At 55.2% G+C, this 26,489-nt stretch overlaps 2 protein-coding genes across 2 annotated transcripts; both read left to right on the top strand.

Moving 5' to 3' along the window:
• Window positions 1-7,661: 7,661 nt before the first annotated feature.
• LOC119097411 (pro-resilin-like) lies at window positions 7,662-8,084 on the top strand. The gene has a single exon (XM_037220453.1). It carries the CDS (start codon window positions 7,662-7,664, stop codon window positions 8,082-8,084), a length of 423 nt encoding a protein of 140 aa, XP_037076348.1.
• A 2,720-nt stretch (window positions 8,085-10,804) lies between these two features.
• Window positions 10,805-25,014, top strand: LOC119096394 (AKT-interacting protein). The gene is made up of 6 exons (XM_037219268.1): window positions 10,805-11,145; window positions 20,590-20,833; window positions 21,254-21,354; window positions 21,862-22,049; window positions 22,744-22,912; window positions 23,978-25,014. Exons 2-6 carry the CDS (start codon window positions 20,590-20,592, stop codon window positions 24,068-24,070), a joined length of 795 nt encoding a protein of 264 aa, XP_037075163.1. The 5' UTR covers window positions 10,805-11,145; the 3' UTR covers window positions 24,071-25,014.
• The last annotated feature ends 1,475 nt before the right edge of the window (window positions 25,015-26,489 follow it).

The following is a 26,489-nucleotide window of genomic DNA, read 5'->3' as shown; positions in this document are numbered from 1 at the left end:
TTGGTATGACTAAGTAGAAAAGAGTGTTCTACACCACACGATTTCTCAGCATCGTTAACATGCCACCCAATACGTCCCTGCTTGACTATGTCATCTTTCCTTGCAAAACAATGACTGAGACCCTATTTACGACCGTTACACGTGGAAGTCGTGCTCGCGAGCGCCGCATCCGACCGACTCGATAGCTACATTTCCCTTAACCTAGATCGTTACAACGGCATATGGAATGGCAAGATATGAATGCCGTCACTATGGCGTCATGGATGCCTGGGTGACCTTGAAATAGTTTCCACGTCTTTGCCTGTGGCTCAGAAAATTTAAGGGGTTTGGGTCTTAAACCAATGGGTCTGTTATTTTTTACTCTACTCTGTTCTTCCAATTCAGCCCAACCCAGTTCAAATCATTCCTTGCATTGCAAGCGGCACACACACCCAACTCCAAACCAGCTCCTTACGACTGATCCAACGTCGCCGTTTTCATTGTCGTGACACTGATCTGCAGACTCAAAGAGCAAAGCTGGGTGCTAGAGATCGACAAGTCTTGTCTTGAACTGCGGCTACCCGATCGATTGAAGGTTAGCCAGGTAGCTGGTCAGCAGGAAACCAGCCTTACCCTTGGTTTGTGCGAAGCTGAGGGCGTGTAAGCGCAATTACCTCATGCCACTTGTGTTCATCATTTGTATGGGGCGTGGAAATGAGATAACCATTTTCAAGATTATTCCCTGCAGATTAGTTATAACACCTAAGACAGCAGATTGGCTTGCTTTTTGAGCTAGGAACACGCAAACCCGTGCAGGTTACTTCGCGCTGCAGAATTTGAAAATACCTAGATACGTATGACGTCATAGAAACGCTCGACGAGTCCGCCTCCTCAATGAGCATGACGTGCTAAGGTCAAGAAAAACATGATTGTTGACTTAGTCGTACCCGGAGCACGTCAACACGCATCGGGCCGACCAGGGCCGACCAAACCTGTTGACAGCCACCTTGCTCCAAGCCTATGACACCGATTGACACCAACCTTTACCATTCGATGCCGCTTAGTCGATAATCTATCCTGTCCAAAACAAAGTGACTTTGGGACAGGTCAAAGGTCACCAAAAACATAAACAACCGGAAAAAGGTCTGCAGATAACTTCATGCATTGAGCCTATGTCACCGATCACCATGAAACCTTCACCAATCCATGCATCATAGTCAATATGTTATTCTCTCCAAAACATGTTGACCTTGAGTCACGTCAAAGGTCTCCAAAAAAGCTGAAACCACCTGAAATCAGTTTACCCATGCTGTCCAGAACATGGTGACTTGACCCAAGGCCGCCACGTTCTGGACAGGATAGGTTTTGGACTAAGCGACACCTAGCGGTGAAGGTTTCATATCAATCAGTGCCAAAGGCTCGGAGCATAGGGCTGTCAACAGGTTTGGTCGGCACTTAAGTCCCTCCCCGAATCGGCGCATCAACCGGACAGCAAGCAGTTGGATTTCAATCAGCTTAAAACGTTAAATGAGTTCAAAGTTCTTATGTAGGGTTAACGACAACATACCTGGAAATGCTGGTTGAACAAAATTGTCGTGCTAAATAACACTTATATTAAAACACGCAGATGCATTGACTAGTTATTCATCACTACATCGTTTAGCGAGCATCTGTTAACACGTACTAAAACGCCCAGATGCAATCATTAGCTATTCATCACTACATCGTTAATGAGCACCTATCATACTGAAAGTCGTTAACCAAACATAAAACATGACCATGTTTTGTGATACATGAAACAGGCATTTGGGTATTCTATTTCTTGTCGCAGCTGTCAGGCAGGGCCAAGAATAACTTAAGAATCGCGCCATTACCAAGAATGCAAGTGAAAGTATCAATCATGTCACCACGGGCAACATACAATAACATTATCACGGGCCGACACACGAAACACGTCACAAAGATATCCAAATGAAGATTCTGTTCAATTCACATCCAGCATTAACAAGCGCCCCCAGGCGAGTTGAAGAACTACGGAGTCAGCCAGCGCCGCCGCAGCGCGTGCAGAGCCCACCGCCGGGCACGCCCCGGCCATCCGGCGCGGTGGCGGTGTGGGAGGCGGGCGGCCAGTGAGGCCGGCTTCCGCGGTGGAGGGTCACGGCCCGGCGTGGTGCGCGGCCGGGTCTCGAGCCGGCGGCTCTCGCGGCCCCAGCCACCACCACCGGGTATATAACCAGGCCGCTGCCGAGACCGGGCATCGTTCAGCTTCGGCGGCCATCGGAGGAGCATCGAAGCAACATCGAATGACAGCCATGCGGTGCTTCTTGGGCGTGTGTTTGGTGGTGAGCGCGGCAATGGCCGCCGCCTCGCCGGAGGGGTACGGCACGGCGCCACCGGCCGACAACGACGCACCGGCGGCTGCGGTCTCGACCGGCGCCGGCGCCACCGCGCCCCTGGCGGCAGCGACGCGGAGACCCGGCTTCGGTCGCCTGGCACCGGGCGCCGCCGCCTCCTACCGGCCGTTCGGCCTGGGCCGCGTGGCCGGTGCGCCGGGGCTCCGGCGATCACTGTCTCCCGCCCCTCGGATAACCCCCGCCAGCTACAGCGGCCCGAGGGGCGCGCTGGGCCCGGCCGGGCGGCGAGGCCTGGGGTACGCCGGCCCGGCGCTCCCCGGCTCTCTGACGGCGGCCCGTGAGGCGAGGCTCCGCGGCCTCGGCGGTCCCGGACCGCTCGACGACATCGGCGGGCCCAGCTACGCCGGCCGCGGCGTCGGCCGCCTGTCGACTCCGTCCCAGCTGCGAGTGGCCGAGCTGCGCCGACTCGCCGCCGCCACTCCGGCCGGCGGCGCATTCGCCGGTCCCAGCATGCCGTACAGCTTCAGCTGGCTTGTCGACCAGCCCGAATATGGCAACCTCTACGACCACGGCGAGGACAGCGACGGCCTGGTGACCAGCGGCGAGTACCGCGTTCTGCTGCCCGACAGTCGCACGCAGGTGGTGCGCTACGCTGTGGAGGGCGACAGCGGCTACCAAGCGCAGGTCACGTACGAGGGCGAGGCCCAGTTCCCGACCCGCGCCGACTCGCCGGTCGGCCCCGGCCCGTACCGATTGGGAGCCGGCGCCGCCTTCGGGGCACCGGTCGGCGGCCGTCCTGGAATCGGAGGCGCCGCCGCCAGCGTCGTCGGAGGCGGCCCTAGTGCCGTCAGTGGCGGCCGCAGCGCCGTCAGTGGCGGCCGCAGCGCCGTCAAGACCAACCCCAGCACTCCCAGCACCAGCTACGGCTACTGAGCGCAGTTGGCGCCACTTACATCCACTACCTGACAGCCATGCCCGCCTAAAGACCAGGACGCGGAACGGGCAGCCTGCCGTCAGCACATCGCGTTGGGTCTGATATGAGTTTGGAACGCAATGTTGTCACCCAGCATCGGCACGTCAAGCCGTGTGTTATGTGGATGGACCCGGGCCTGAACTGTAAAATGTGTACAGCGCTTGTGCAATTTATCAATTATGATAAATAAACCATGAAATGAACAAAGGCAACAGACTACCATAGATACATTAGTTCATCACGTACGGTAGAGGGACCAGCGAAAACTACAGCCTAGCATTGCTGCGAATGAGGACCAAAGAGCCTACCAGCAAAACATGATGTTACACCCAAATCCAGAGAAGCTCCTTACGACTGACCCAACGTCGCCGTTTTCGCTGTCGTGACACCGATCTGCAGACTCAAAGAGCGAAGCTGGGTGCTAGAGAGCAAGCCTACAGATGACATAGATATGTATCCCACTGGCCTTGTCTTGAACTGCGGCTAACCCAACGATTGGCGGTTAACCGGGTAACCGGTCAGCAAGAAACCACTGCCGGTTTAGCACACATGCTCTTCAATGCATCATCATGTCATGGAATGTTGGTACCTCAGAGCCGCTGCCAGACCGGCCGGGTCAAGATTGTGACTTTGGCACATGGGCTGACTACTGTAGTACCTTTACTCGCTGAGAGGACGTATGTTAATAGACGCGTGTGAACCAAATGAAGTATTGTCGTATGCTCATGTTTTAGCGCTTTCTGCTGGTGATGATCTTGCATATTTGTCGTGATAGCTTCTTTTTTTTTATTTGCCTTTGCATTGTCGCCAATGTCGCTATCCTGAAGTTAGTCCATTCTCATCGTCACCTCTGTCATAACTAATCGAATACCCAAATGCTTGTATTGGGTACCACACAACGTGGTCTGCGTTCGAAACCTGCATTTAACGCGTTATTTAAGAAAGAGATTCCTTCAGCTTCTACTGTGTCTTTGGTATGGGTTCAAAGTTCTTATGGAGAGTTAACATTCTTCAAGATACCAGATGCTGGTGTAACGGCGTTTTAGTGCTAAATGACAAGATAACGCGTTTGCATGTATTAATACGGTTGTTATTTTGCACTACAACGTTGTTTAACCAGCATCTACCGGCACACTAAAGGTTGTTAACTCTACATTAAAACCTTGAACTCGTTTAACTTGATGAACTGGTTGAAAACTAATTGCTGTCCGTTTATACAATTCGCGTCGACGTACTCGAGATGCGAAGAAGTCAATGGCCACACGTTTGATATGAACACATTATGGCCATTGAGATGGTGGAACTCGTGTGACGTTTCTAAGACGTCATACATGACTGGGCAACCTCAAATTAGGCGGCGCGAAATTATCCACACGGGTTTGCGTGCGCCTAGCTAAAAAACGAGGGTATCTTCTGTCTAAAAAGGTGTTACAACGAAACTGCAGGAAATGATCTTGAAAACAGCTGCCTCATTTCCGAGCCCCATAGAAATGGTAAACACGGGTGGCGTGAGGTAATTGTGCTTACACCCTCAGCTTCGCACAAACCAAGGGCGGGGCGGGTCTCCCGCTGACCGGTTACCCGGTTAACCGCCAATCGGTGGGTTAGCCGCAGTTCAAGACAAGGCTAGTCGATCTCTAGCACCCAGCTTCGCTCTTTGAGCCTGCAGATCAGTGTCGCGACAAGGAAAACGGCGACGTTATGTCAGTCGTAAGGAGCTTCTCTGGAGTTGGGTGTTACTTATGTTTTGCTGGTAGGCTCTTTGGTTCTCACTATTCGCAGCAAGGCTAGGCTATAGTTTTCGCTGGTCCCTCTACCGTACGTGGTGGAGGGACCACGTACGGTAGAGGGACCAGCGAAAACTACAGCCTAGCATTGCTGCGAATGAGGACCAAAGAGCCTACCAGCAAAACATGATGTTACACCCAAATCCAGAGAAGCTCCTTACGACTGACCCAACGTCGCCGTTTTCATTGTCGCGACACTGATCTGCAGGCTCAAAGAGCGAAGCTGGGTGCTAGAGAGCAAGCTTACAGATGACGTAGATGTATCCCACTGGCCTTGTCTTGAACTGCGGCTAACCCACCGATTGGCGGTTAACCGGGTAACCGGTCAGCGGGAGACCAGCCCCGCCCTTGGTTTGTGCGAAGCTGAGGGTGTAAGCACAATTACCTCACGCCACCCGTGTTTACCATTTCTATGGGGCTCGGAAATGAGGCAGCTGTTTTCAAGATCATTTCCTGCAGTTTCGTTGTAACACCTTTTTAGACAGTAGATACCCTCGTTTTTGAGCTAGGCGCACGCAAACCCGTGTGGGTAATTTCGCGCCGCCTAATTTGAGGTTGCCCAGTCATGTATGACGTCTTAGAAACGTCACACGAGTTCCACCATCTCAATGGCCATAATGTGTTCATATCAAACGTGTGGCCATTGACTTCTTCGCATCTCGAGTACGTCGACGCGAATTGTATAAACGGACAGCAATTAATTTTCAACCAGTTCAACAAGTTAAACGAGTTCAAGGTTCTAACGTAGAGTTAACAACCTTTAGTGTGCCGGTAGATGCTGGATAAACAACGTTGTAGTGCAAAATAACAACTATATTAATACAGCCAAACGCGTTATCTTGTCATTTAGCACTAAAACGCCATTACACCAGCATCTGGTATCTTGAAGAATGTTAACTCTCCATAAGAACTTTGAACCCATACCACAGACAAAGTAGAAGCTGAAGGAATCTCTTTCTTAAATAACGCGTTAAATGCAGGTTTCGAACGCAGACCACGTTGTGTGGTACCTAATACAAGCATTTGGGTATTCGATTAGTTATGACATAGGGGACGATGAGAATGGACTAACTTCAGGATAGCGACATTGGCGACAATGCAAAGGCAAATAAAAAAAAGAAGCTATCACGACAAATATGCAAGATCATCACCAGCAGAAAGCGCTGAAACACGAGCATACGACAATACTTCATTTGGTTCACACGCGTCTATTAACATACGTCCTCTCGGCGAGTAAAGGTACTACAGTAGTCAGCCCATGTGCCAAAGTCACAATCTTGACCCGGCCGGTCTGGCAGCGGCTCTGAGGTACCAACATTCCATGACATGATGCATTGAGGACCATGTGTACTAAACAGTGAAATTATGCTGTCTAAAGGAGTCTTTTGCACTCCAAAGCATGTCAATGGTTGTGAGTTTTTCTATCATACCTGTAATCTGATGTTTATCCCAAACATTTTCCATGGGAAACCATTTCCCTTTAGTCAAGAAAAGACTAACTCCGATCACAACACAGACTTGATAAACTAACCTAATCCAGCCCACTTTACTGAAACCCAAGCCTACAACTACATGAAAAACTGACCCTCGCCCAGTTCATAACATACAACAGTACAACTGCACAATAGCATTTTTCCAGTACAGCATGGGCTGTAATCAACAACCGTGGGATCAACCTTACCGCACGACCCACGGCACCCATCAGCACATCACGCGAGTTCCCCATCAGCAGGTCACAGCGGCACCTCACGCACGCTGCGACCGAGCCGGTGCCCCTCAGCGCCGCCACAGCGCGCCCAGAGCACACTGCCAGGGCATGCCGCGGCCGTCCGGCGCGGTGGTGGTGTGGGAGGCGGCCCGTGCGGCCGGCTTCCGCGGTGGCGGGTCACGGCCCGGCGTGGCGCGAGACGGTGTCTCGAGCCGGCGGCTCTCGCAGCCCCAGCCACCGTCGCCGGGTATATAACCAGGCCGCTGCCGAGACCGGGCATCGTTTGGCTTCGGCAGCCATCGGAGCAGCATCGAGTGACAGCCATGATGTGTTTTTTGAGCGTGTGTTTGGCGATGAGCGCGGCGATGGCCGCCGCCTCGCCGGAGGGGTACGGCGCGCCGCCGCCGGCCGACGACGCACCGGCGGCTGCGTTCTCGACCGGCGCCGGCACCGCCGCGCCCCTGGCGGCAGCGACGCGGAGACCCGGCTTCGGTCGTCTGGCACCGGGCGGCGCCGCCTCCTACCGACCGGTCGGCCCGGGCCGCGTGGCCGGCGCGCCGGGGCTCCGGCGGCAGCTGTCTCCCGCCCCTCGGGTAACCCCCGCCAGCTACAGCGGCCCGAGGGGCGCGCTGGGCCCCGCCGGGCGGCGAGGCCTGGGCTATGCCGGCCAGGCGCTCCCTGGCTCTCTGACGGCGGTCCGTGAGGCGAGCCTGCGCGAGCTCGGCGGTCCCGGGCCGCTCGGCGACATCGGCCGGCCCGGGTACGCCGGCCGCCTGCCGACTCCGTCTCAGCTGCAGGTGGCCGAGCTGCGCCGACTCGCCGCCACTGCTCAGGCCGGCGGAGCATTCGCCGGTCCCGGCATGCCGTACAGCTTCAACTGGCTCGTAGACCAGCCAGAATACGGCAACCTCTACGACCACGGCGAGGACAGCGACGGTCTGGTGACCAGCGGCGAGTACCGCGTGCTGCTGCCCGACGGTCGCACGCAGGTGGTGCGCTACACCGTGGAGGGCGACAGCGGCTACCAGGCGCAGGTCGCGTACGAGGGCGAGGCCCAGTTCCCGAGCCGTGCCGACTCGCCGGTCGGCCCCGGCCCGTACCGATTGGGAGCCGGCGCCGCCTTCGGGGCAACGAACGGCGGCCGCCCCGGAATCGGAGGCGCCGCCGCCAGCGCTGTCGGTGGCGGTCCTAGTGCCCTCGGTGGCGGTCCTAGCACCGTCAGTGGCGGCCGCAGCGCCGTTAAGGCCGGCCCGAGCACTCCCAGCACCAGCTACGGCTACTGAGCGCAGTTGGCGCCACTTACATCCACTACTTACAGCCATGCCCACCTAAAGACCAGGACGCGGAACGGGCAGCCTGTCGTCAGCACATCGCGGTGAGTCTGATATGAGTTTGGAACAGAATGTTGTCACCCAGCATCAGCACGTCAAGCCGTGTGTTATGTGGATGGACCCGGGCCTGAGCTGCGAAATGTGTACAGCACTTGTGCAATTTGTCAATTATGATAAATAAACCATGACATGAACAAAGCAACAACTACCACAGATCCAAGAGTCCACCACGACGTCTTGTAGAGGAAGCAGGAAAAACTTCAGCTTAACCTTGCTGCAAATAATTGGGACTGTTGGGCCTAACAGTAACACATGAATTACATCAAAGCTTATTCCACACTATGACCTGGAACAGTGATATGACACAAGGCATACTGTAATCCACTTCAGTCCACCTGCATTACAAGTAATGTGCTGCATTTGAAGGTATAGGAACAAGCATTATGGATGGTGAAATAAGCTCAGCTGTAAATATTGATATGACTAGTAGAAAAGATTGCTCTAGACAAAACAATTTCTCAGCATTGTAAACATGCTGCCCAATCTGGTTAAATGAAGGCTCATAACAACTTTGAACACACAATGCTGACAAACCAGGAGCTGAAGGGCTTCCTCATATGACAAGTTGAATACAGGTTTTGAACACAGGCCACATTTTTTATACACAATACATGTGTTTGGCATTTGTTTAGTTATGCAAGAAGAAAAGCTAGGAATAGAATATCTTAAGTATAGTGTCATTGCTGAGAGTGCAAAGGAGTGTACAAAAACCATCACGGCAAATTTACAAGAGCACCATAAGAAAGGGCTGAAAGATGACAATACAATATTTGGTTCCATTCACACAGATTAAAAAAACATCTCACCGCAAGCTCAACTACAAGAGAGCCAGCCCATCTGGCACAGCGAGAACTATGGCACAGCAGTCTGGCAGTGGTGACTGATGTAAAAAATCCTATGGCATGATGAAATGATGATGCATTGAGTAGCATATGTCCTCAACAATGAAACTGGGTTGCCTAGAATAATATTTTGTGCTTACAAGCATACCAGTTATCACGAGTGAAACTTTCCATCAAATCTGTCTGATATTATCTGATGTTTGCTTCCAAATTTGTGATTGGGGAACACTCCCTGTAATGGTAAACTTGGATGTCAAATGAAAAATGTCAAATGAAAGATGTCAAATGAAATTTTTAACAAAAATACTTCCACTCTGAAATATTTTTCAAATTGAAAATTCAGCACAGCTTGCCTGGTTTGTGTTTTGCATATGCATGCTGCACATTCAGCATTTTAGGTGACGTAAGGGCTCATTATTGGGGGATAATGGGTGGATTTTTTTCACCCTCAGTCTGACACAAATGCTACAGATGCAATGCAAGTCAGTTTAATAAGAAGGGAACCTTGGGCCACTGGCCTGCAGTAGTTAATGTCATAACTGGGGAGTCAACAAAAGAGGGGACATTTACAAAATCTAAACAATTTACAGTTTACACACCTTCATACGGCTCCTGCTAGCCAAAATTGCTGGCATTTCTATCCATTCAGTCTAATACCCTCACGAAAGTCAAGCTTGGAACCCCAATCATGAATGTTCAACACTCACATATGCCAGTCTGCGAAAAGCCCATCCCCTATGCCTTATCACTGCTCCAAACCCAACACATAAACCAAACTTGTGCCAGGAAGAATTTCCCTACACTTTGCCTGAAAAAGTTTGGGAATTATTGATGTCTACAGTTACCCTTTGCAAAGTCATAATCCTATGAACCATTCGCTCCTGCTGCACTGAAATTGGTGGCTGACAAACACGCCCCAAAACCCTGAATGTCCAATTGTTTGGTGTACATGTGTTGCAAGTGTTGCTGAAAAGTCACTACTACGCCAGACATGCTATGCATAAGTTATGTTTTTGCAGCCAGTTATGTTAATACCTGCGTAAATATTTCCGGTGCAAACAGCCATAAGCTGGCGCGCCCCGGTGGCACATTCAGATCGTAAAATAAATGGCAGCACCATATCCAAATAAAAGAAGATCGTACTCACATTTGATACCAGTCTTCCGTTCCGATTCAAATCCTAACTTGGACCAACAATTGCTGTCCCGAATGAGAAAGAATTGCCGGGCCCAAGCACTGTCACATTTCAGTTTACAACGAGAATAGCGCAAGCAACGTAAACATCGCATTCAAATTTGTGATGGACAAATGAGCTCGCGTCTACTCGCGCTGGCACTCTCCTGGTGTGACATCCATCTAGCTTTAGGAGAACAAGGACTAATGCAATCATTTTTTATTCTTTTATGGTCTGTTCTATGACGCTTTTTTGTCAGATATCAAAAGAAAACTATTGCAAAACCCATACAACTGCTGTAATAAGTATCCTGCATTTAAGGCATGTGGTACTTATTTCCTCTACCTCACGTCGTTATTGTTTATCAGAAAAAAACATTGTCTTTAAAGTTTTCATATTCTTATAATATAATAGAACCCTTAACGCTTAAATATATCAAAAACCCTGAAATTTTTATACGTAGGAAAACTAGCTCTTTGTTTTGAAATGTATTTTTAAGATGTATTTTTAACGCTAGTCTTGTATCAATAGCGTATGGCTTGGCGGTGGCTAATGCCAGCAAGCAGAACGGTTTATCTACGTTGTCAAGGCTGCGTCACGGGCGCCCGTGGAAGGGTATTGCGTTAGGGTCTGTTTATGGTGAAGGAAGTGGACGTGGCGCGTAGGTCTGGATAGCAGATTTGGTGTAGTGCAGGAGTACTCGTGCAAGTCGGGTATGCATTTTTGACCTCGTTCGACTGAAGTAGTGCGTTGATTGTGCGCAAGAAATAAGCGTCGAGGTCAGCTGATAAGGCTGGAAGCATGATGCAAGTGAAAAAGTGATTCATACAATCAGGCAGTCCTGAGCTCGGCCCATGAAAATGAACGTACCGCGTTAGATGCTTCCAATAGCTCACATTGATATAGACTTACGTCGTCGAAACTGACACCTTATCAGGTAGGTACCTACATTTACTAGACTGCAAAACATGCATGTTACACAACATGTCAGGTGTAGTAGCAACATCACGCGAGGTTGTTCTTGCAGGTACATTGTAAATTAAGTGCCCAGAGTTTGGTGAAAGAGCTTGGTTTGGCCAGCACCAATTTCAGGGCACAGGTAGCCATGTTTCAAAGAATTATGATGTTAAGATATTTTCTGGCAAAAATATTATAATTATATTTTATAAATAAAAATAACACAATTACCCTAGCCTGAAGTCAGCACTTCTGACTGTAAAATTCATCATTTGGCGCAGTGCAGCACCACCAATGTCCCAGTCTGCAAACCATGCAAACATGTCAAGGTGTTTGGTCAGGGTGTACTTTCCTACCTAATGTTAGAAAAATAATTGTACACCATTTGTCATGTTTAAGGCAGGACATATTGTAAATAATCACAAAACAGGTGGATTGATGCTCTTACCTTCAAAATTTTTTATAATTACGATGGCGAGCTCCCAAGCGCCGCACACACACAGCAGCCGCAACACCAGCGCCATTACTGCACATGGTCACAACATTACTGCACATCAAGCAGCATCAAGAACCATAAAAATGTACCTGCCAAGGTAACAAGAATCCATGAAATTTGATCCTTGATGCCAATGGGACATGGGTTGCGGGGGGATTGGGTGGGGAATGTAAAGCAAAATGAGAACATGGTAGCTAAATAAAAGCTCACTATATGGTACCTGGATATTGGCCATAGGTGAACAGGCTATAGCATAAGCATCTGGTGGTTGCTGGATTGGATGGATTTTTTGCAGACTGGCCTACTTAAGCATGGCATCTTTTGGTAGACCTTTAACAAATTTGGAATTCTCATAATCAGTGACATAGGTAACAGATAATGACAAAATGCATTGCATAGGCGGTGTCAGTAACAATTTCAGAGCATGCACATTGAAAATAAAAGGTGTTAGAATTTGTAGCATGTTTCCATTGATAGCAGTACGTAAAAAATCATTGTTTCAATGTATTTGGTTTCAAAATACATGTTGAGCACAAACACTCAAAAAACATTTTTCAAGAAACCACATTTTGAAATTCAGCAGAAATTGTCCAGGCTTGCATTTGGAGCACTAGCACACTAACCTCAGCATGAAAATTTTGTGCAGATGTCCAGTCAAGTGGATAGGTATTTTCCAGACTGACAAATAAGTAGAGATGTCTCTGGTTCACAAACATGCTGAATGGTGGGATGTTTGTCCACGTCCCTCCCTTAAGTTGTCATCATTAACAGTTCATGTCTGAGCCACACAACTGTTGTTGCCCTTCAATGCTTCAGCCATCCCTGAACTGAAATGATTTAATGACAGAAATTTGGATTGACTAGGATCCATCAATACAACAAGTGACATAGGGCTCCTATAATAGGAGTCCTATTCATTCCTTTCATGCTACTGCTCTTATGCTAGATCAAGATGGCTGTGTCTTAATTGTTTACAAGAATGTAGGAAGCTTTACCAGGCTTGTAAGTTTTAAAAAAAAAACTTTGTAGTATTCATAAGTTTTATTAGCAGCTTTACTGGATGTATAGTTTTAATGGAACCCTCATAAGATTATAAAGCTCTCATTCACAAAGCATGCTGCCTCTTTGTGTGAGCAGGATGTCATGCTTCATATATACCATTAAAGGAAATGTGCCACATTTGTATGAGGTTTTGAGCTGAAATAGTCATCTTGAAGATGATATGGTGCAGGCAAGAGCCCTGCCCTTCTTAAGATGTGACCCCTTTAGTTTCTTAGCTACAAATCCGGAAAGATCTGCAGACTATTTCAAGTTCACCCAGGCATCCATGACAATATAATGACACCATTTAGTTCTGTCATTTGTTGGCTGTGTGGCAATCATGGCTGGGAAATATGTGATTGTTTCTGCTGTTCTATTTGTGAGCATGATTTCCAGGTATAATGTTTGTCAATTGACTCTTGATCAGTGTTGTATAAGTGTGATGGCACAATCAAACTATGATGTATTGAGGAGCATTTTGCTTAACAGAGATGTTGTGTTGTTTAGATGAGTCTTTTCCAATGCAAAGTGTACTGATAGTCACAAATGAGCTTATTTCACCATCTGGTGCTTGCTTCAATATTCTCAAATGTGAAAAATTCCTTTAAGAATCAAGCTTAGGATATTGGCAGTGTCACAGTTGTGAAACTATTGTATGAGTGTGTGGCATTTGTGAAACCAGAGGTACAGGGTTTGATTCCCTGTGGTGCCTGCTCCTCCTGCCAAGGTGAGAGGCTGGTGATGTCATATAGCCTCAACAGTCAAGTGATGAGTGCTGAGTGTGCAGCTGGGTGAAGCCTCAATGGGGCACACAAAAATTAAGCATAGCTTATGAAGTGACTGTGGCCCAGTCTGGGAAACCTGTCCACCAGGTGCCTGTGGTCTGACAAGCCCCACCAAACAAGCATTTTGGTCAAATTTGGCTGAATTTTCAAACTATTTGTGTGTGAAATGTTTGCATATTTTGTTTTGGATGTAATCTCACTTGTGACATCACAATTTCTTGAACAAATTGCTCATGGCTGAAATTGGAGGTGACTGTGTGTTCAACCCTCAGTACTCAGATTTGTTTATGTGTATGCACTGACATTGTTGCCAAGTATCGCTAGCCACTGCTGATGCAGTAGAAAACTATTTCTATGTGTTACACTTGCTCATGTCGCTTATCGTCTGGCATCCTGAAATGTCCCTAGATTATCTGGGAATAGGTGACAAATAAAAGAGTATGCATGTTGTAACCCAATGCTGGTAAAAAAGCACCTGTGACCAGTGGCATTTGGCAGGCCTGAGATACTGCTGATGCCTAAGCCAGCTGTGTGTTGATATTCCCAGGTCATTCTCCTGAAATGCTTCCTAATTTTGTTAGCACCTTCGAGATCATCCATCCAACATGGGGGCTGGGGAGGGGCAAAATTCATCCAGTTGGGTGTCAAGGATGTGACTCAGTCATGTTAATAGACTCGATCCATTGGCCATTTCTGCTGGCACAATTTTTCATTGACTCGCAATCTGTAGCCCTTTGACTCCAAGCTATGTCATTCTGACCTGCTTACCCACTTGCCAAGTTCAAGATGACAGGATGCTGGACTGACTGCTGTCTAGCTTTATGCTGATCATCCAGTCCTGTGGTGTAGAGGAGCAGGAGCTGACACACTTATGCCACTATATTGTCACAGAGGAGAGAAAGAGAGAGAGGGAGAGAGAGAGAGAGAGAGAGAGAGAGAGAGAGAGAGAGAGAGAGAGAGAGAGAGAGAGAGAGAGAGAGAGAGAGAGACGGAGACGGAGACGGAGACGGAGACGGAGACGGAGACGGAGACGGAGACGGAGACGGAGACGGAGACGGAGACGGAGACGGAGACGGAGACGGAGACGGAGACGGAGACGGAGACGGAGACGGAGACGGAGACGGAGACGGAGACGGAGACGGAGACGGAGACGGAGACGGAGACGGAGACGGAGACGGAGACGGAGACGGAGACGGAGACGGAGACGGAGACGGAGACGGAGACGGAGACGGAGACGGAGACGGAGACGGAGACGGAGAGACAGATATATGTATGTATATATATATATATATATATATATATATATATATATATAAATGGCCTGTATAGACCTGCACTCAGGTTGTTTTCCCCTACAAGGCCCTGCAATTTGATTTGTATCATGAAGTTGTGCTCTTGTATGGTATGGATTTTTGATCTCATGATCTCTAGCAAGCAGCACACTTTTGTCATCAGAGTTGTTTGACAGTTTGTTTGACCTATATGGCCGTTTGCAAGATCGATGATTTAGTCACAGCTCTTCAAAGCTTTGTGTAGAGAAGCGATCTCCAGTCGTAGGGCAATTTTCTGGTACCGCGGAGGCCCATAGTTCCACGACCACTGGCTGTTGACGGCTCCTCCCCTATCACCCACCACGGGTCTGATGGCGTTTGGATTTCCTCGGGTCCGTTCTTCCACGCAGCGACTTCACAGTCCATCCCGGTGTAAGCGTCGCGAAGGTGCGGTGGCCGCCGACCGGCGCGCGTCGTGTCCGCCCAGACCTCTCCGCGCGGCCTCCCAGCCACGTATTCGTCCCGCTCCGCGCCGGCCGCGGTCATGGGGTCAGGACGGCGCGCCATTGTTTGCTGCCCGGCTGCGGCGCCCGCCTGACCCGTACGTCTGACCCAGTGTCCCCGCGGACCGGCGCGCCGGAGCGCCGCCCGCCTGACCCGTACCTCTGACCCAGTGTCCCCGCGGACCGGCGCGCCGGAGCGCCGCCCGCCTGACCCGTACCTCTGACCCAGTGTCCCCCGCGGACCGGCGCGCCGGAGCGCCGCCCGCCTGACCCGTACCTCTGACCCAGCGTCCCCGCGGACCGGCGCGCCGGAACGCCGCCCGCCTGACCGGTCAGGGTGAGAGGCAGGCGACGCCATATAGCCTCAACAGCTGAAAGCATCGTAAAGCCGTAATGGCGACATCATATGACTCGAAAAAGGCACCCCATCTACCGCCTTCTGACATCCGTCGAGGGTGGGTTGGTTTATGAGGAGTAAGTGTCCACCTGGGCCGGCTGGCGACCGGTCATGCGCGTCTGTGACCGGACAATCGCAGCTCCACAGCGTAACGCTCGGGCCGCCGTTACTAGCTCGTCTGAGTCCTCAGTGCAGGGGTGTAGTTTTGTTTTCAGTTGGGAAGGGGCCGCTTCTGCAGCCCCTTCCAACTGAGAGGAAAGTTTGTTGGTTTTGTACCCTTTTGCCGTTTTGTGTACCTGTTGCTCGTTTTAAAGTGTATGTTGAGGGTGGCTTTAACCACTTTTCCCCGCTCGGCCCTCTAACTTGTTCTGCAAAATTCCACCCCCTTCTCATATGGTCGTCTGCTTCTTCTCCACCGTCGTCCACCTGTGACCGGTCGGTCTGCTCCCCGACCTTCAGTGCCCGGTTGGCCTCAGCTCTCTCCAACCTGGTCTGTCGTGACCCCACTTGTTACGGATCCCTGCGGCCCTCGGCCGTCAGTGCCCAGCCGGCTACAATTCAGTGGCCGGTTGAGTCCCATCGCCCGTCTCTCGTGCATGCGGCACCACCTGATGCTGGTATGGCGCCCGATTGTGGGTCGCCGGCCGGGCGGAAGCTTCACGGCTGGCCGCGGCGGCCCGGCCGACAGATGGCGCCCTGACCCTGGGTCAGTCGACACGGGACCACGGCCGGTGGGCTGGCACGCAGGGGGGGGGGAGGGGGGGCACGGGGTAAGAGGCCGGTCGGCCGTGTCAGGACCAATGGTCTCGGCTAGGTGAAGCTGAACGGCCGGTCGTGAGCCGCGAGAGGTGCTGAAATGACGCCGAGCGGTCCGCGGATCCCGGTCTTTTCGTTGGCGGCCTCATCGGTGTCAAGGAGGCCACCAACGGACCATGGCTGTCAACCATGGCTGTGCTAGATGTTTTATAGCGAGGCTGACTAAGCGGGAAGCGCGGAGGGTGGACGGGTGGAGAAAGTGCAGGAAGAGCGGAGCGTCCAGCTGAAGCCCGTGTCCAGCGTTCGGTGAGCCTGTTTGCGGCGTCGCTTTGCTGCTGTTCTCCGACCCGCGGGGTGCGCCGCCGTTCCCACGTGGCCAGCGTCTCGCGGTCTGTGCGGCTCGTCCGCGCCGCCGCCGCACAGCCACCAGCTGGCCGCCGCCGGCCTGCAACGCCAGCTGACCGACGGCGGCGGCCGCCCGGCGCTGTGGGCGCCGCGATGAGCGGTTGTCTCAGCCTGCCGCACGCCACACGGCTTCGGCATGCGTCCGGACGCGTCGGTCGGCGTGTGTGTCGGGTGTTGCATGCTCGCATGCTCGGTGCGGGTGTGGAATGTCCGGCGGTTGCGCCGGCCGGTGCGCCGATCTGGCTGGACTGGCGCGTCGCGCCGCTCTCCACCGGGCGAGTACGGCTCGGGTGTCGCCGCTGCACCACCGACCGCGCTGGCCGCTGCGCGCGCTGACCAATTCCCGGCGGGCCGGCCGCCGCGCCGGTCCGCTCGCACCCGGTAAAACGCAACGAGAAACCGGGTCTCGATGTCTCGGTGAAACCCTGGGAGCGGACGGCCGATTATGCGCCGCGCCCAATGATATCGGCTGGACGGCGGCCGGCGTCGCTGGGCCACGGAATAGACGCGGCCAGACGGGAACCGGCGGCGGCGGCGGCGCGTGTGGCGCCGCGCGCCGCCGATAGGCGCGCGCGAGCGGCGCCGCCCAGCCGCGCGCCCGTTGGTCGGCCGCTGGCCGGCGTCGCGCCCCACCCGGTAACGGCTCGCCGGCTCTGGCGCCACTCTCGCCGGCCGCCAGCCACATCCCGCGCCGATGCGTTGACCCCGGCGGTCGGTGCACGTGCCGTGACCCGGCGTGCCGACGCCGCACCGCTCCGACGCGCGCCGCGCGCGTCGGGCGGCCCCGGCGTGGCAGCGCGGCCTCGTCTGGCGGCGGTCAGCGGCCGCTGCCGGTTTGACGGGCGCTTTCATCGCCAATCTGACCAGCTGCCCGCCGGCTGGGCCGTGAAACGGTACTAGACCGGGGGGATGGGTTGGAACCCTCGGGTGGCTGGCCTATAAGACGGGGGAGGGAGGCAGCGGTCGCATGGGTATGGGCGTGGTGTACCCCTAGGCTTGCGGTAGCCATGTATCCTCCAGCTGTGCGAGGGCCGTTGACACCTTGCGCCCCGTTTGGTCACGTGCTGCCGTTAGTCGCCCTAGAGCTGTCGGCTGGCATGATGGTGGCCTGTTTTCCTCCAGTAACCGTCCGGCGGAATGTCACGAATCTGCCCCTCCCCGAATTGCACCACTTCCATCCAGCAAAACAAAGGCGAACATATGTGTTAGTGCGGGACGCTCGCCCTTTGTGGTCGGCGTGTGAGGCTACCGATGTCGCTCACCGAACACGACCGAGTCCGCCGCCTCCGGAGGCGGCGGCGTGGCGCTGTCACGCTCTGGCGGCGTCACACCCGGCGTTGCGGGACTCTCAAATGGCGTGCAGTGTCACCTGCGATTGCCGGTGCCGGGCTTCACCTGGACTTAAGCTATATTTTTCTGAGGATTACTTCTGCCATTGTGCGTGTATTTTCTTGTCAACGTCTGCCATACTTTAGCTGGCCCGCGCCGATGGATTCGTGCATCGCATTTCCCATTCATGCCCGAGCACAAAACTCATTCGGCATTCACACTCCACCGTCGGCGCCGGCTGCCGGCAGACGCCAAGCGACGCCGCGGATGTCAATGCTGTACTTCTGACGGATCCCTGCGTGCCGTCCACCTCGTCTGGCGCGGCTCCGTTTCCAGCCGTACCCTCCCTGCCGGCCAGCTGCCTTGTCCGGCGCGGCTCCGTCTCCGGCCGCACCCTCCCTGCCGGCCAGCTGTCATGTCCGGCACGTCTCCGTCCCTGGCCGTACCCTCCCTGCCGGCCAGCTGCCTTGTCCGGCGCGGCTCCGTCTCCGGCCGCACCCTCCCTGCCGGCCAGCTGCCTTGTCCGGCGCGTCTCCGTCCCTGGCCGTACCCTCCCTGCCGGCCAGCTGCCTTGTCCGGCGCGGCTCCGTCTCCGGCCGCACCCCTCCCTGCCGGCCAGCTGCCTTGTCCGGTGCGGCTCCGTCTCCGGCCGCACCCTCCCTGCCGGCCAGCTGCCTTGTCCGGCGCGGCTCCGTCTCCGGCCGCACCCTCCCTGCCGGCCAGCTGCGCCGTCCGGACGAGGCGGTCCGTCGATCGCAGCCTGGGCGCCGCATTTGCGTCCGCCGCTCGGGCGCGTCCGCTTCCGGTGCGGGCGGCCGGGCGGCCTCGCGCGGTGGCGGTGGCCGGCGCCGCGGCGGACCGGCCAACGCCGGGGCGGGGTCAGCACCGATGCGGTCGAGGCGCGCGCCTTTCGCCGTCGCGCTGGCAGCAGCATGGGACGCGGGAGACGTGATGTCCGGAGTCGGCGGCGTGGAGCGGACGGGCAGCCTTTGCGGCCGACGTGGGTTCGGTCGGGCCTGCCGTCGGCGCTCGGTTCACCGCGGAAGACCTCACGCGATGTGACGACGCCCCCCCCCCCCCCCGCCCCCCCCGACGTGGGCTCGGTCGGGCCTGCCGTCGGCGCTCGGTTCGCCGCGGAAGACCTCACGCGATGTGACGACGGCGCCCCCCCCCCCCCCGCAGAGATGCACGCCGTACAGGTCGTCTCACGCGCCTGTCACGCGGTCGTCACGCGCCGCGGGCGGCTGTTGTCACGCGGCGCAGCGCCGCTGAGGCCGTTTACGTGAGCCGCCGCGCTCGCAAGGCCTCTTTGTTGAGTTCGTGGCTGGTTGGTCACGGTGCCCGCCTCTCTTTGGCACTGGGGACCGGGTGACTGCTGGGAGGCTCCAGCGTCACGGGGCGACGCCGTCGGTTATTTGGTCAGGTGATGCGTCCGTGTGCATGACGTGGCGGTGCCACGGGAGTTTCGCACGTGGTGTGGGGAATGACGTGAGATGAAGAGCCGTTGAGATGTCTTTGAAGAGTTCTCGAATAGTTCCTGGAGGTGCACGGGTTCTCAATCACACCGGCTGTTTGAGAATTCGGTACCAGGATGGAATTTCGGAGATGGAGCACAGTGCTCGCTTACTGCATAACACCGAGATAGCGCCTGCTGTCAACAGCATGCGTGTCACTGCAGTGGTCGCATTGACTGCGAAACAGGAAGCCTCACACCGCGTTTTCCTCACGTAAGAACGCCGGCAACGAGCAACGTCTGGCGCAGAAACACACAGGTCACCGGTGATCGCATATGGGTCACGAGACTCGGCCCGGCTTGTGCGCTCGGTGACCGTGACAGGTCATGTGCGTTGCGGCCTGCCGGTTCAGACCGGCGGACATCGCCAGCCCATTGACGCCGCTGGCGTGCGAACAGCCATTATAATCTCGTCAGCACGCTCCCACGGCGCCGCCGAAAGCCTCCGCCAATGTCGTAGTTTACCGCCGTTTTAATGCCGGTAATTCGATTCGTTACCGCTGCGTGATGGGAAGTATTGGCGCACTCGGCTTTCTCGGCGGGTCGCCGTGTTATTCCGACGATATTATGTTACTGGTGCGCTGTGTTATTTATTATACTATATATGATATATTATACATTCCGGCGGCTTTCCTGGGGTACCTGTGTTGAGCGCTGGCTGCCGGCTAGCTACTTCTGCAGGCGTTGCCGGCGGCGGTGCAATGCATCAGTGCATTGCACTGCGCATGCACCGTACTTTTGTGTAAACATGTTTGTTATCGATGTAATGTGGGGAGCAATGCTTTTGTGGAAAAAAACACCTGCGATTTAGTGAGCACGGCTATAAGTCGCTTGAGCAATCGACGTGTTACTTGTTGAATCACGTCTAAACCGGTTACATCCCTCTAGCTTGGACCTCGACACTCGAGCTTCCGCCCGTCGCCGGCAGATGGACGCGGGGTCGGCGTTTGTGCGGCGCGGTTCGATGCGCAAGCTGCTGCCGAGCGTGCCGGACCCGGAGCAGCAGCTGGCCATGAGCAGCCAGCTGATCGACAGCCGCACCAGCTCGCCCAAGGGCGCGCACTGCTACGGCCCCTTCTTCCTGGAGTACGCCCTGCTGGCGGAGTACAACCTGTTGCAGAAGCAGCGTGTGCCAGGCGTCTACGTCATGCCCGCCGCCAAGACGCCGCTTGGTGAGAGGCGGCCCGCCGCACGGGAGGGGGTGGGGGACGTACGGGAGGGGATGCCTGCTGGGAACGGCCTATGAGGTGCAAGCCGAGCACGGATTATACTGGGTGTAGCGTCTAATCTGAGTAAGAGAGTAAAGTAAAGTAAGTAAAGAGAGTAAAAAGCGGTGGTGACGTTGTACTCAACTTGATGTATATGCCTGACAGTTAACGTAATTGCTGTCAGTCGTAATTGAGCGGTAAATAAATTAGTGTCAAAGCGATACCAGTCACCAGCACTATGCAGTTATGTGCCATCCTTTCCATGTTGCGGGTCTGGGAAACCCTGGCGATTTGTAAGTTATCTTATTGTGTTGGCATGCGTAATAGTGTAGCCGACTGGTAGACAGCCTGTGACACGCCACCCCGTCCCACTTTCCATTGCAGTGTGGTTCGGGGTGTTGTTCATACGGCAGGGCTACTACCAGGAAGGAGTGTTCCGCTTCTCCGTCATCATCCCCGAGCTCTTCCCCGACGGAGACTGCCCGGTAGGCACGCCGATCGCACTGCGCAGGGGAAATTGGCCGGAGTTTCCAGGGAGCGCTGTTGGAACTGGCGCGCGCGCCTTTGGTTACACCGCTGTGTGTCGAAATTTGTGTGGTAGGGATCCCGCATGGGCGCGTCGGTCTGTAGTAGTTTGGAGTACAGAGGTGGGTGGTGCCTGGACGACACGGGGATGTCCAGCTGCTTATGACGTCATTGATCGATGCATATTTGTCGCGAAAGCTCGCAGCTTGGCTAAGGCTGTGTCTGCTGTAACCTATGAACCGGACCTTCACTTGGACAGCTGTGATTGGTCAGACCAGTCTGGGATGCGAGCCGATGGTGCGCTCGCCAAGAGGCGTCAGCCTGGCCGGCCAGCGCTCCTACAACACTGGAGGGGGCAACGCCTCCGAGCGTCCATCAGGGTGCTGCTCGTGTGGAGCGGTAGTGTCAGGGCAGCGGCCGCCTGGCGACACCAGCTTGGCTGACCTGTGACCCCCGTCGTCTGGCAGCGCGTGGTGATGGAGCAGCCTGTGTTCCACCCACTGGTCCACCCGGAGACGGGCGAGGTGGACGTGCGGCGCGGCTTCCAGAAGTGGAAGCGCAACTCACACCACATTTGGCACGTGCTGCTCTACCTGCGCAAGGCCTTCTACAAGATCGAGACGGTGCAGCCGTCCAACCCGGAGGCGGCCGTTCTGTGAGTGCGTGCCGCGCAGCCGGCGTGGTTTGGGGGCTGCTGCCCTCTAGTGGGATGTCCCGGGCCTTTCAGTCATTGACGTTTATATGAGTGGCTGGGGTGCGTCGCTTAGGAGAAATCGTGCATTGCATTGCAAGAAGCCTGACTTAGCTCGTCGTGGTATGCGACAGCATGAACAACAAAATGGCATAGCAACGACCAAGTTGTTCTGGTTCAACAACGTAGTTGAGCTGCAGGCAACTACGACTGTTGGCGCATGCTTTGGTACGATGCTGCTGTTGAAATGAGAAGTGGCCTCAGATTTGCGTTAACTAAAGGCTGTGACGTCTCAGGATAATTAAAAACCCGAATGTTACTGTATTTGGTGCAGGTAGGCAATCCACACTGAAGCGGTAAAATGCAAGCAATAGCCGTGCTCAGCAGTTTAGTAAGGCGGCGCTTATAAATGTTACTGCGGTTCCCTGCGGGACATGGTGAATGACGGCTCTGCTGTGTCCGTTCAGTGTCCCCCCCCCCCCCCCTGTCCTCTCCCTCCCCCAACTGGCGTCATCGGTACAGCGGTCTCCTGACCTGTCACCTGATGTACGCCCTGTCACCCGCGTCTGGCACACCCGTCACCTCGCTCCCGCACCTGCGCCCGATGAGCCGGCGCCGTCGCCTGACGCCGCCGCCGCCGCCGCCGCCGCCATCGCAGGTACGAGAAGGCGCGTGACATGTTCGCGCAACGGGCGACCGACTGCGTGCGGCGGAGCCGGGAGCGTCTGACCGAGCCGCCGCCCTCCGACGACCCGCACAGCATCGTCTTCAGCCAGTACAAGCCGGAAGTGCACGGCCCTGTCCGCCAGGCCATGCTCAACCCCAAGGTGGGCACGCGCCAGCACGCGTGCAGGGGTGTGCCTGTCGCCGGCGCGACCCGAAGACGGCTGTGGTGCGCGGCCCAGGGGCCTGCTGATTTTCGCACCCCAAGGTTGTTTCTTTCGGGAGTGATTGATGCGATGTTTGAATTAGGACTTTGAATTAGTAGGAATGATTATTAGTGGTAGTAGAAATTAGTAGAAAATTGAATTAGTAGGAATTAGTTGAAATGTAGGAATTAGGAATTAGGATCGACAGGAGCTTTAGCAGGGGGATAGCGGCAGACTAGCTTTGATGTTGTCCAATGGAGTGAGACTAACGGTCTTGTGAGCTGGAAACGTTTCGGCTCTAATTCTTGCCTTGATGAAACGCCTGGGGATGGGAGGGAAGACTGCACCAACGGTTGGGTAAAATAAGCGGTGGACCTAATGCTATGAAAAGTTTGGCACCGTATGCTGTGGAACCACGCACCATCATTCGGCTGGCATCTGTTTCATCCGGTGGGCTGCGGGTATCAGTCGTATCCAGTTTTTATTGGAGTAATCGGGAAATATTGATATCACGTCGCGTGGAAGCGTGGCGCTGGTACGGCTTAGAGGACGTGAGCCGTGAACCTCAGCCAGTGCTCGGGTGCGCCATCTAGGCCACCGATGGATTATCTCCTGTCGTGGAGTTCCTATCTTATTGTCCACCAGACTAGCGCTCGTGCTTCGGGTGGCAGAGGCCCGAGTGATGCTGCTTGACCGGTGCGACCCACGCGCGTCGCTCTATAATATTTATAGGAGCGAGCCAGTGACATGTTCGCATTCCAACCAGCAGTGCCACCATTTTCTATCAGTGAATTGGGTTTCCGCGACGAATGCCACGGTGGCTAAGGATGGATGCGCGCGCCAAAGATGTCTGGTAAGCCATCGGAGTGTTTCCCGTGACGCTTAACCACTGAAGCGGTCATACCTTTTCACACAGACATTTCGCTCGGAGCTGGGCATGCCTGTGATGCATGACACACCTGCTGCACATGTCTTGTTCACCTCGCCAGTGATCAGCGCATGACGACCGACGTCCTCCGCCAGAGGGAGGAGGCGCCCTCGGGCCCGAGTAGCGCCGGCTACTCGTGGGTGCAGCCCGGCAGCCTGGACATCTTCTCCAAACCGGAGTCGCTCTGAGCGACGGCCGACGCGGCCCGCGCGCTGCGGCGGTGCCGCCCGCACGCGCGGCTGACAGCGACGGACGCGTTAGTGATCTGTGATCTAGTGTGTACCGCGGCCGGCAGGGGCCCGGGGCGGCAGCGTGCCTCGCCCGCCGCGGTCGGGTTGCGCCAAGAGCCGAGCGCTCGTCGGCGGAGCTTCCGCGATAGCGAGCAGTGCGGCGACGGCGGCTCCGGCACCGGCGGCGCTGGCAGTGAGTGGCGTGCGCGTGACGGGCCCGGCGCGGCCTGCGGCCGCGACAGCTGTGTCGATCACAGGCCTCGGGTCCCGCGCTCCGCCAGCTGGCGAATGGCCGACTCTGAACTATCGCCAGCTGAAAGAGGGCTCCTTCGCGAAGGCTCGTGGCTGGCAGATGCCGGCGCAGGACGCCCATTGACCTGGCCGGGCCGAGCCGACGTTGGTCTCGACAGACCCTGCTGTCGCGATGTGAAGGCGGAAGTGGTTGCAGGCTGAAGGCGTTCCACTGGCATTCTACTTCTCCGCCTGTTGTGAGTACGACGGTGGATGACGCGTGCGATCGCGGCTCGCTTGACAGCTGCGAGATTCGGTGACATTGTCCTGCCCCTAGGCAGCTATCTTGTGCGGAACGGTGCCCGCTGACGATCATTCCCAATCAAAGCGGCAAGCGCCCCCAACTGACGGCCAGGGTGCGGCGTGCTTCGCGACAGTGTACCGTATCCTTAAAACTCTGCATGCCTGCACGGCGGTAGCGATTCTGATTGCTCGGCAGCTTACAGAGATTGTTGCAGGGTGTCCCTAGTTTACAAAAGTAGTCACTGTGACGCGGACTGTGTTTTGTCGCGCTCTGACGGCGGCGCGCCGTGGGTGTTCCAGTCTGCCGGCTGGGCCCGCCTGACGCCGCGTCGGGATCAGACCCGCCGGGTCACGGCCCGCTCGGCCACCCGGGTTCCTAACGTTTTAATGCCGTGGTGATGACGTGCTTCCTGTGATCTCCCGTCCCCTCGACCTCCAGACGGACCGGCCGGGCCTCCGGGCCTGGGCCGCGCCCTTGGACGGGCTGCAGTTGGAATTAATACATTTAACAAACGACACACGAGCATACGTATTGAAACTGAAGGCACCGGCTTTGCCGAACGGGGCGGGTGCACGTGGCCTGAGCCCAGTGCTTAGAGACCGGCCGAGAACGAGTATCACGCAACTAGATTCCCCTGTTGAGTATCAGCTCTGCACACAGCAAGGACCTGTGCATCCCCTGCGACAGACGATCTGTTTAAACACACTGAAGCATGTACAAATATCCATATGTGTGAAAGCTGGGTTGCGGGTCACTCTTCACAGCACGTAACTACTGTACAGGCATGGGGAAGAGGGGCCAAATGGACGCGGCGACGGCGCAGCCACGCAGCACCTCTGCTACAAAACCTCCCGGGTCGCCGCCGGGACCCTGCCGGCCTGTCATGAGTCGCTCGGGTGGTCGTCCATGCCACAGCGCTGCCGCATCCACTCCAGCAGCGGCACCAGCTCCTGCGTCAGCTGGTGTGCCTCGCCCGCCCACTGGAAGTGCGTCGGCGGCCGGTGCTCGCCGTCGTCGAATCGGAAGCCGCGGCTGAACTCGATCGCCAGCGCCGAGCGGACCAGACCGACGCCGCCGGCGCGCGCCGGCCCCGGGTGGTACACGCGCCCCGTCGACGGCAGCATGCACAGCCGGGCCGGCTCGAAGGGCGTCGTTAGCAGCGCGCCCCCGTGTGCGTAAGACAGGCTCGCGTTGGCGTTCGGCTCGGCAGGTGGCAGCACGTGCGTGAAGACGATGGGCAGGTCGTCGCAGCGGATGTAGTTGCGTTCGCGGCCGCAGGGGGAGATGAACGGGAACTCAGCGTACCTGTCGGTCTCGTTGAACCGCAGCTGGTTGAAGAAAAACCGCAGGAACTTCTGCTCTGAAATAGCATTGCAGTGTCTTACTCATCGGGACCTCCCGCCGCAGGCACCTGTCGCTGAGTCCACCACTCAACCGACCCGCAGCTGGCATAGGCTGGTGCCAGGGAACCCAGGGAAGGGGGCACGAGGGTCGTCCTCCACCTGAGACAAGAGGTTTACAATCCACACTCGCCGATTTCACAGGAATTCGCTCAAAAGTCAGGAGTTGGGAGAATATTCGACATTTGCCCTCCCACCGTGAGGAAATTCCTAGCTATGTGCATCGACTGGTGCATGCGTCACACCACGAACGCGGCTGCAGCCAGCCGGAGACAATGCGCGGCGCGATGAAGCGCCAAGGTCACGTTGCAGGAGGCACACAATATGAGTGAAAAATATCTCGCAAATCGAACACGCGGACCCATGACAGTGATCGATAACACCAGATTTGTATTATCCCGATATCTTACCCTTGATGCAAGACGTGAAATTCTTCATCTTA

Source organism: Pollicipes pollicipes, unplaced genomic scaffold (assembly GCF_011947565.3).
Source record: "Pollicipes pollicipes isolate AB1234 unplaced genomic scaffold, Ppol_2.1 Scaffold_4295;HRSCAF=5057_pilon_pilon_pilon, whole genome shotgun sequence".
Taxonomy (NCBI): domain Eukaryota; kingdom Metazoa; phylum Arthropoda; class Thecostraca; order Pollicipedomorpha; family Pollicipedidae; genus Pollicipes; species Pollicipes pollicipes.
The sequence above is the reverse complement of the archived record's forward strand: the minus strand, read 5'-3'. Positions and strand labels throughout refer to the sequence as shown.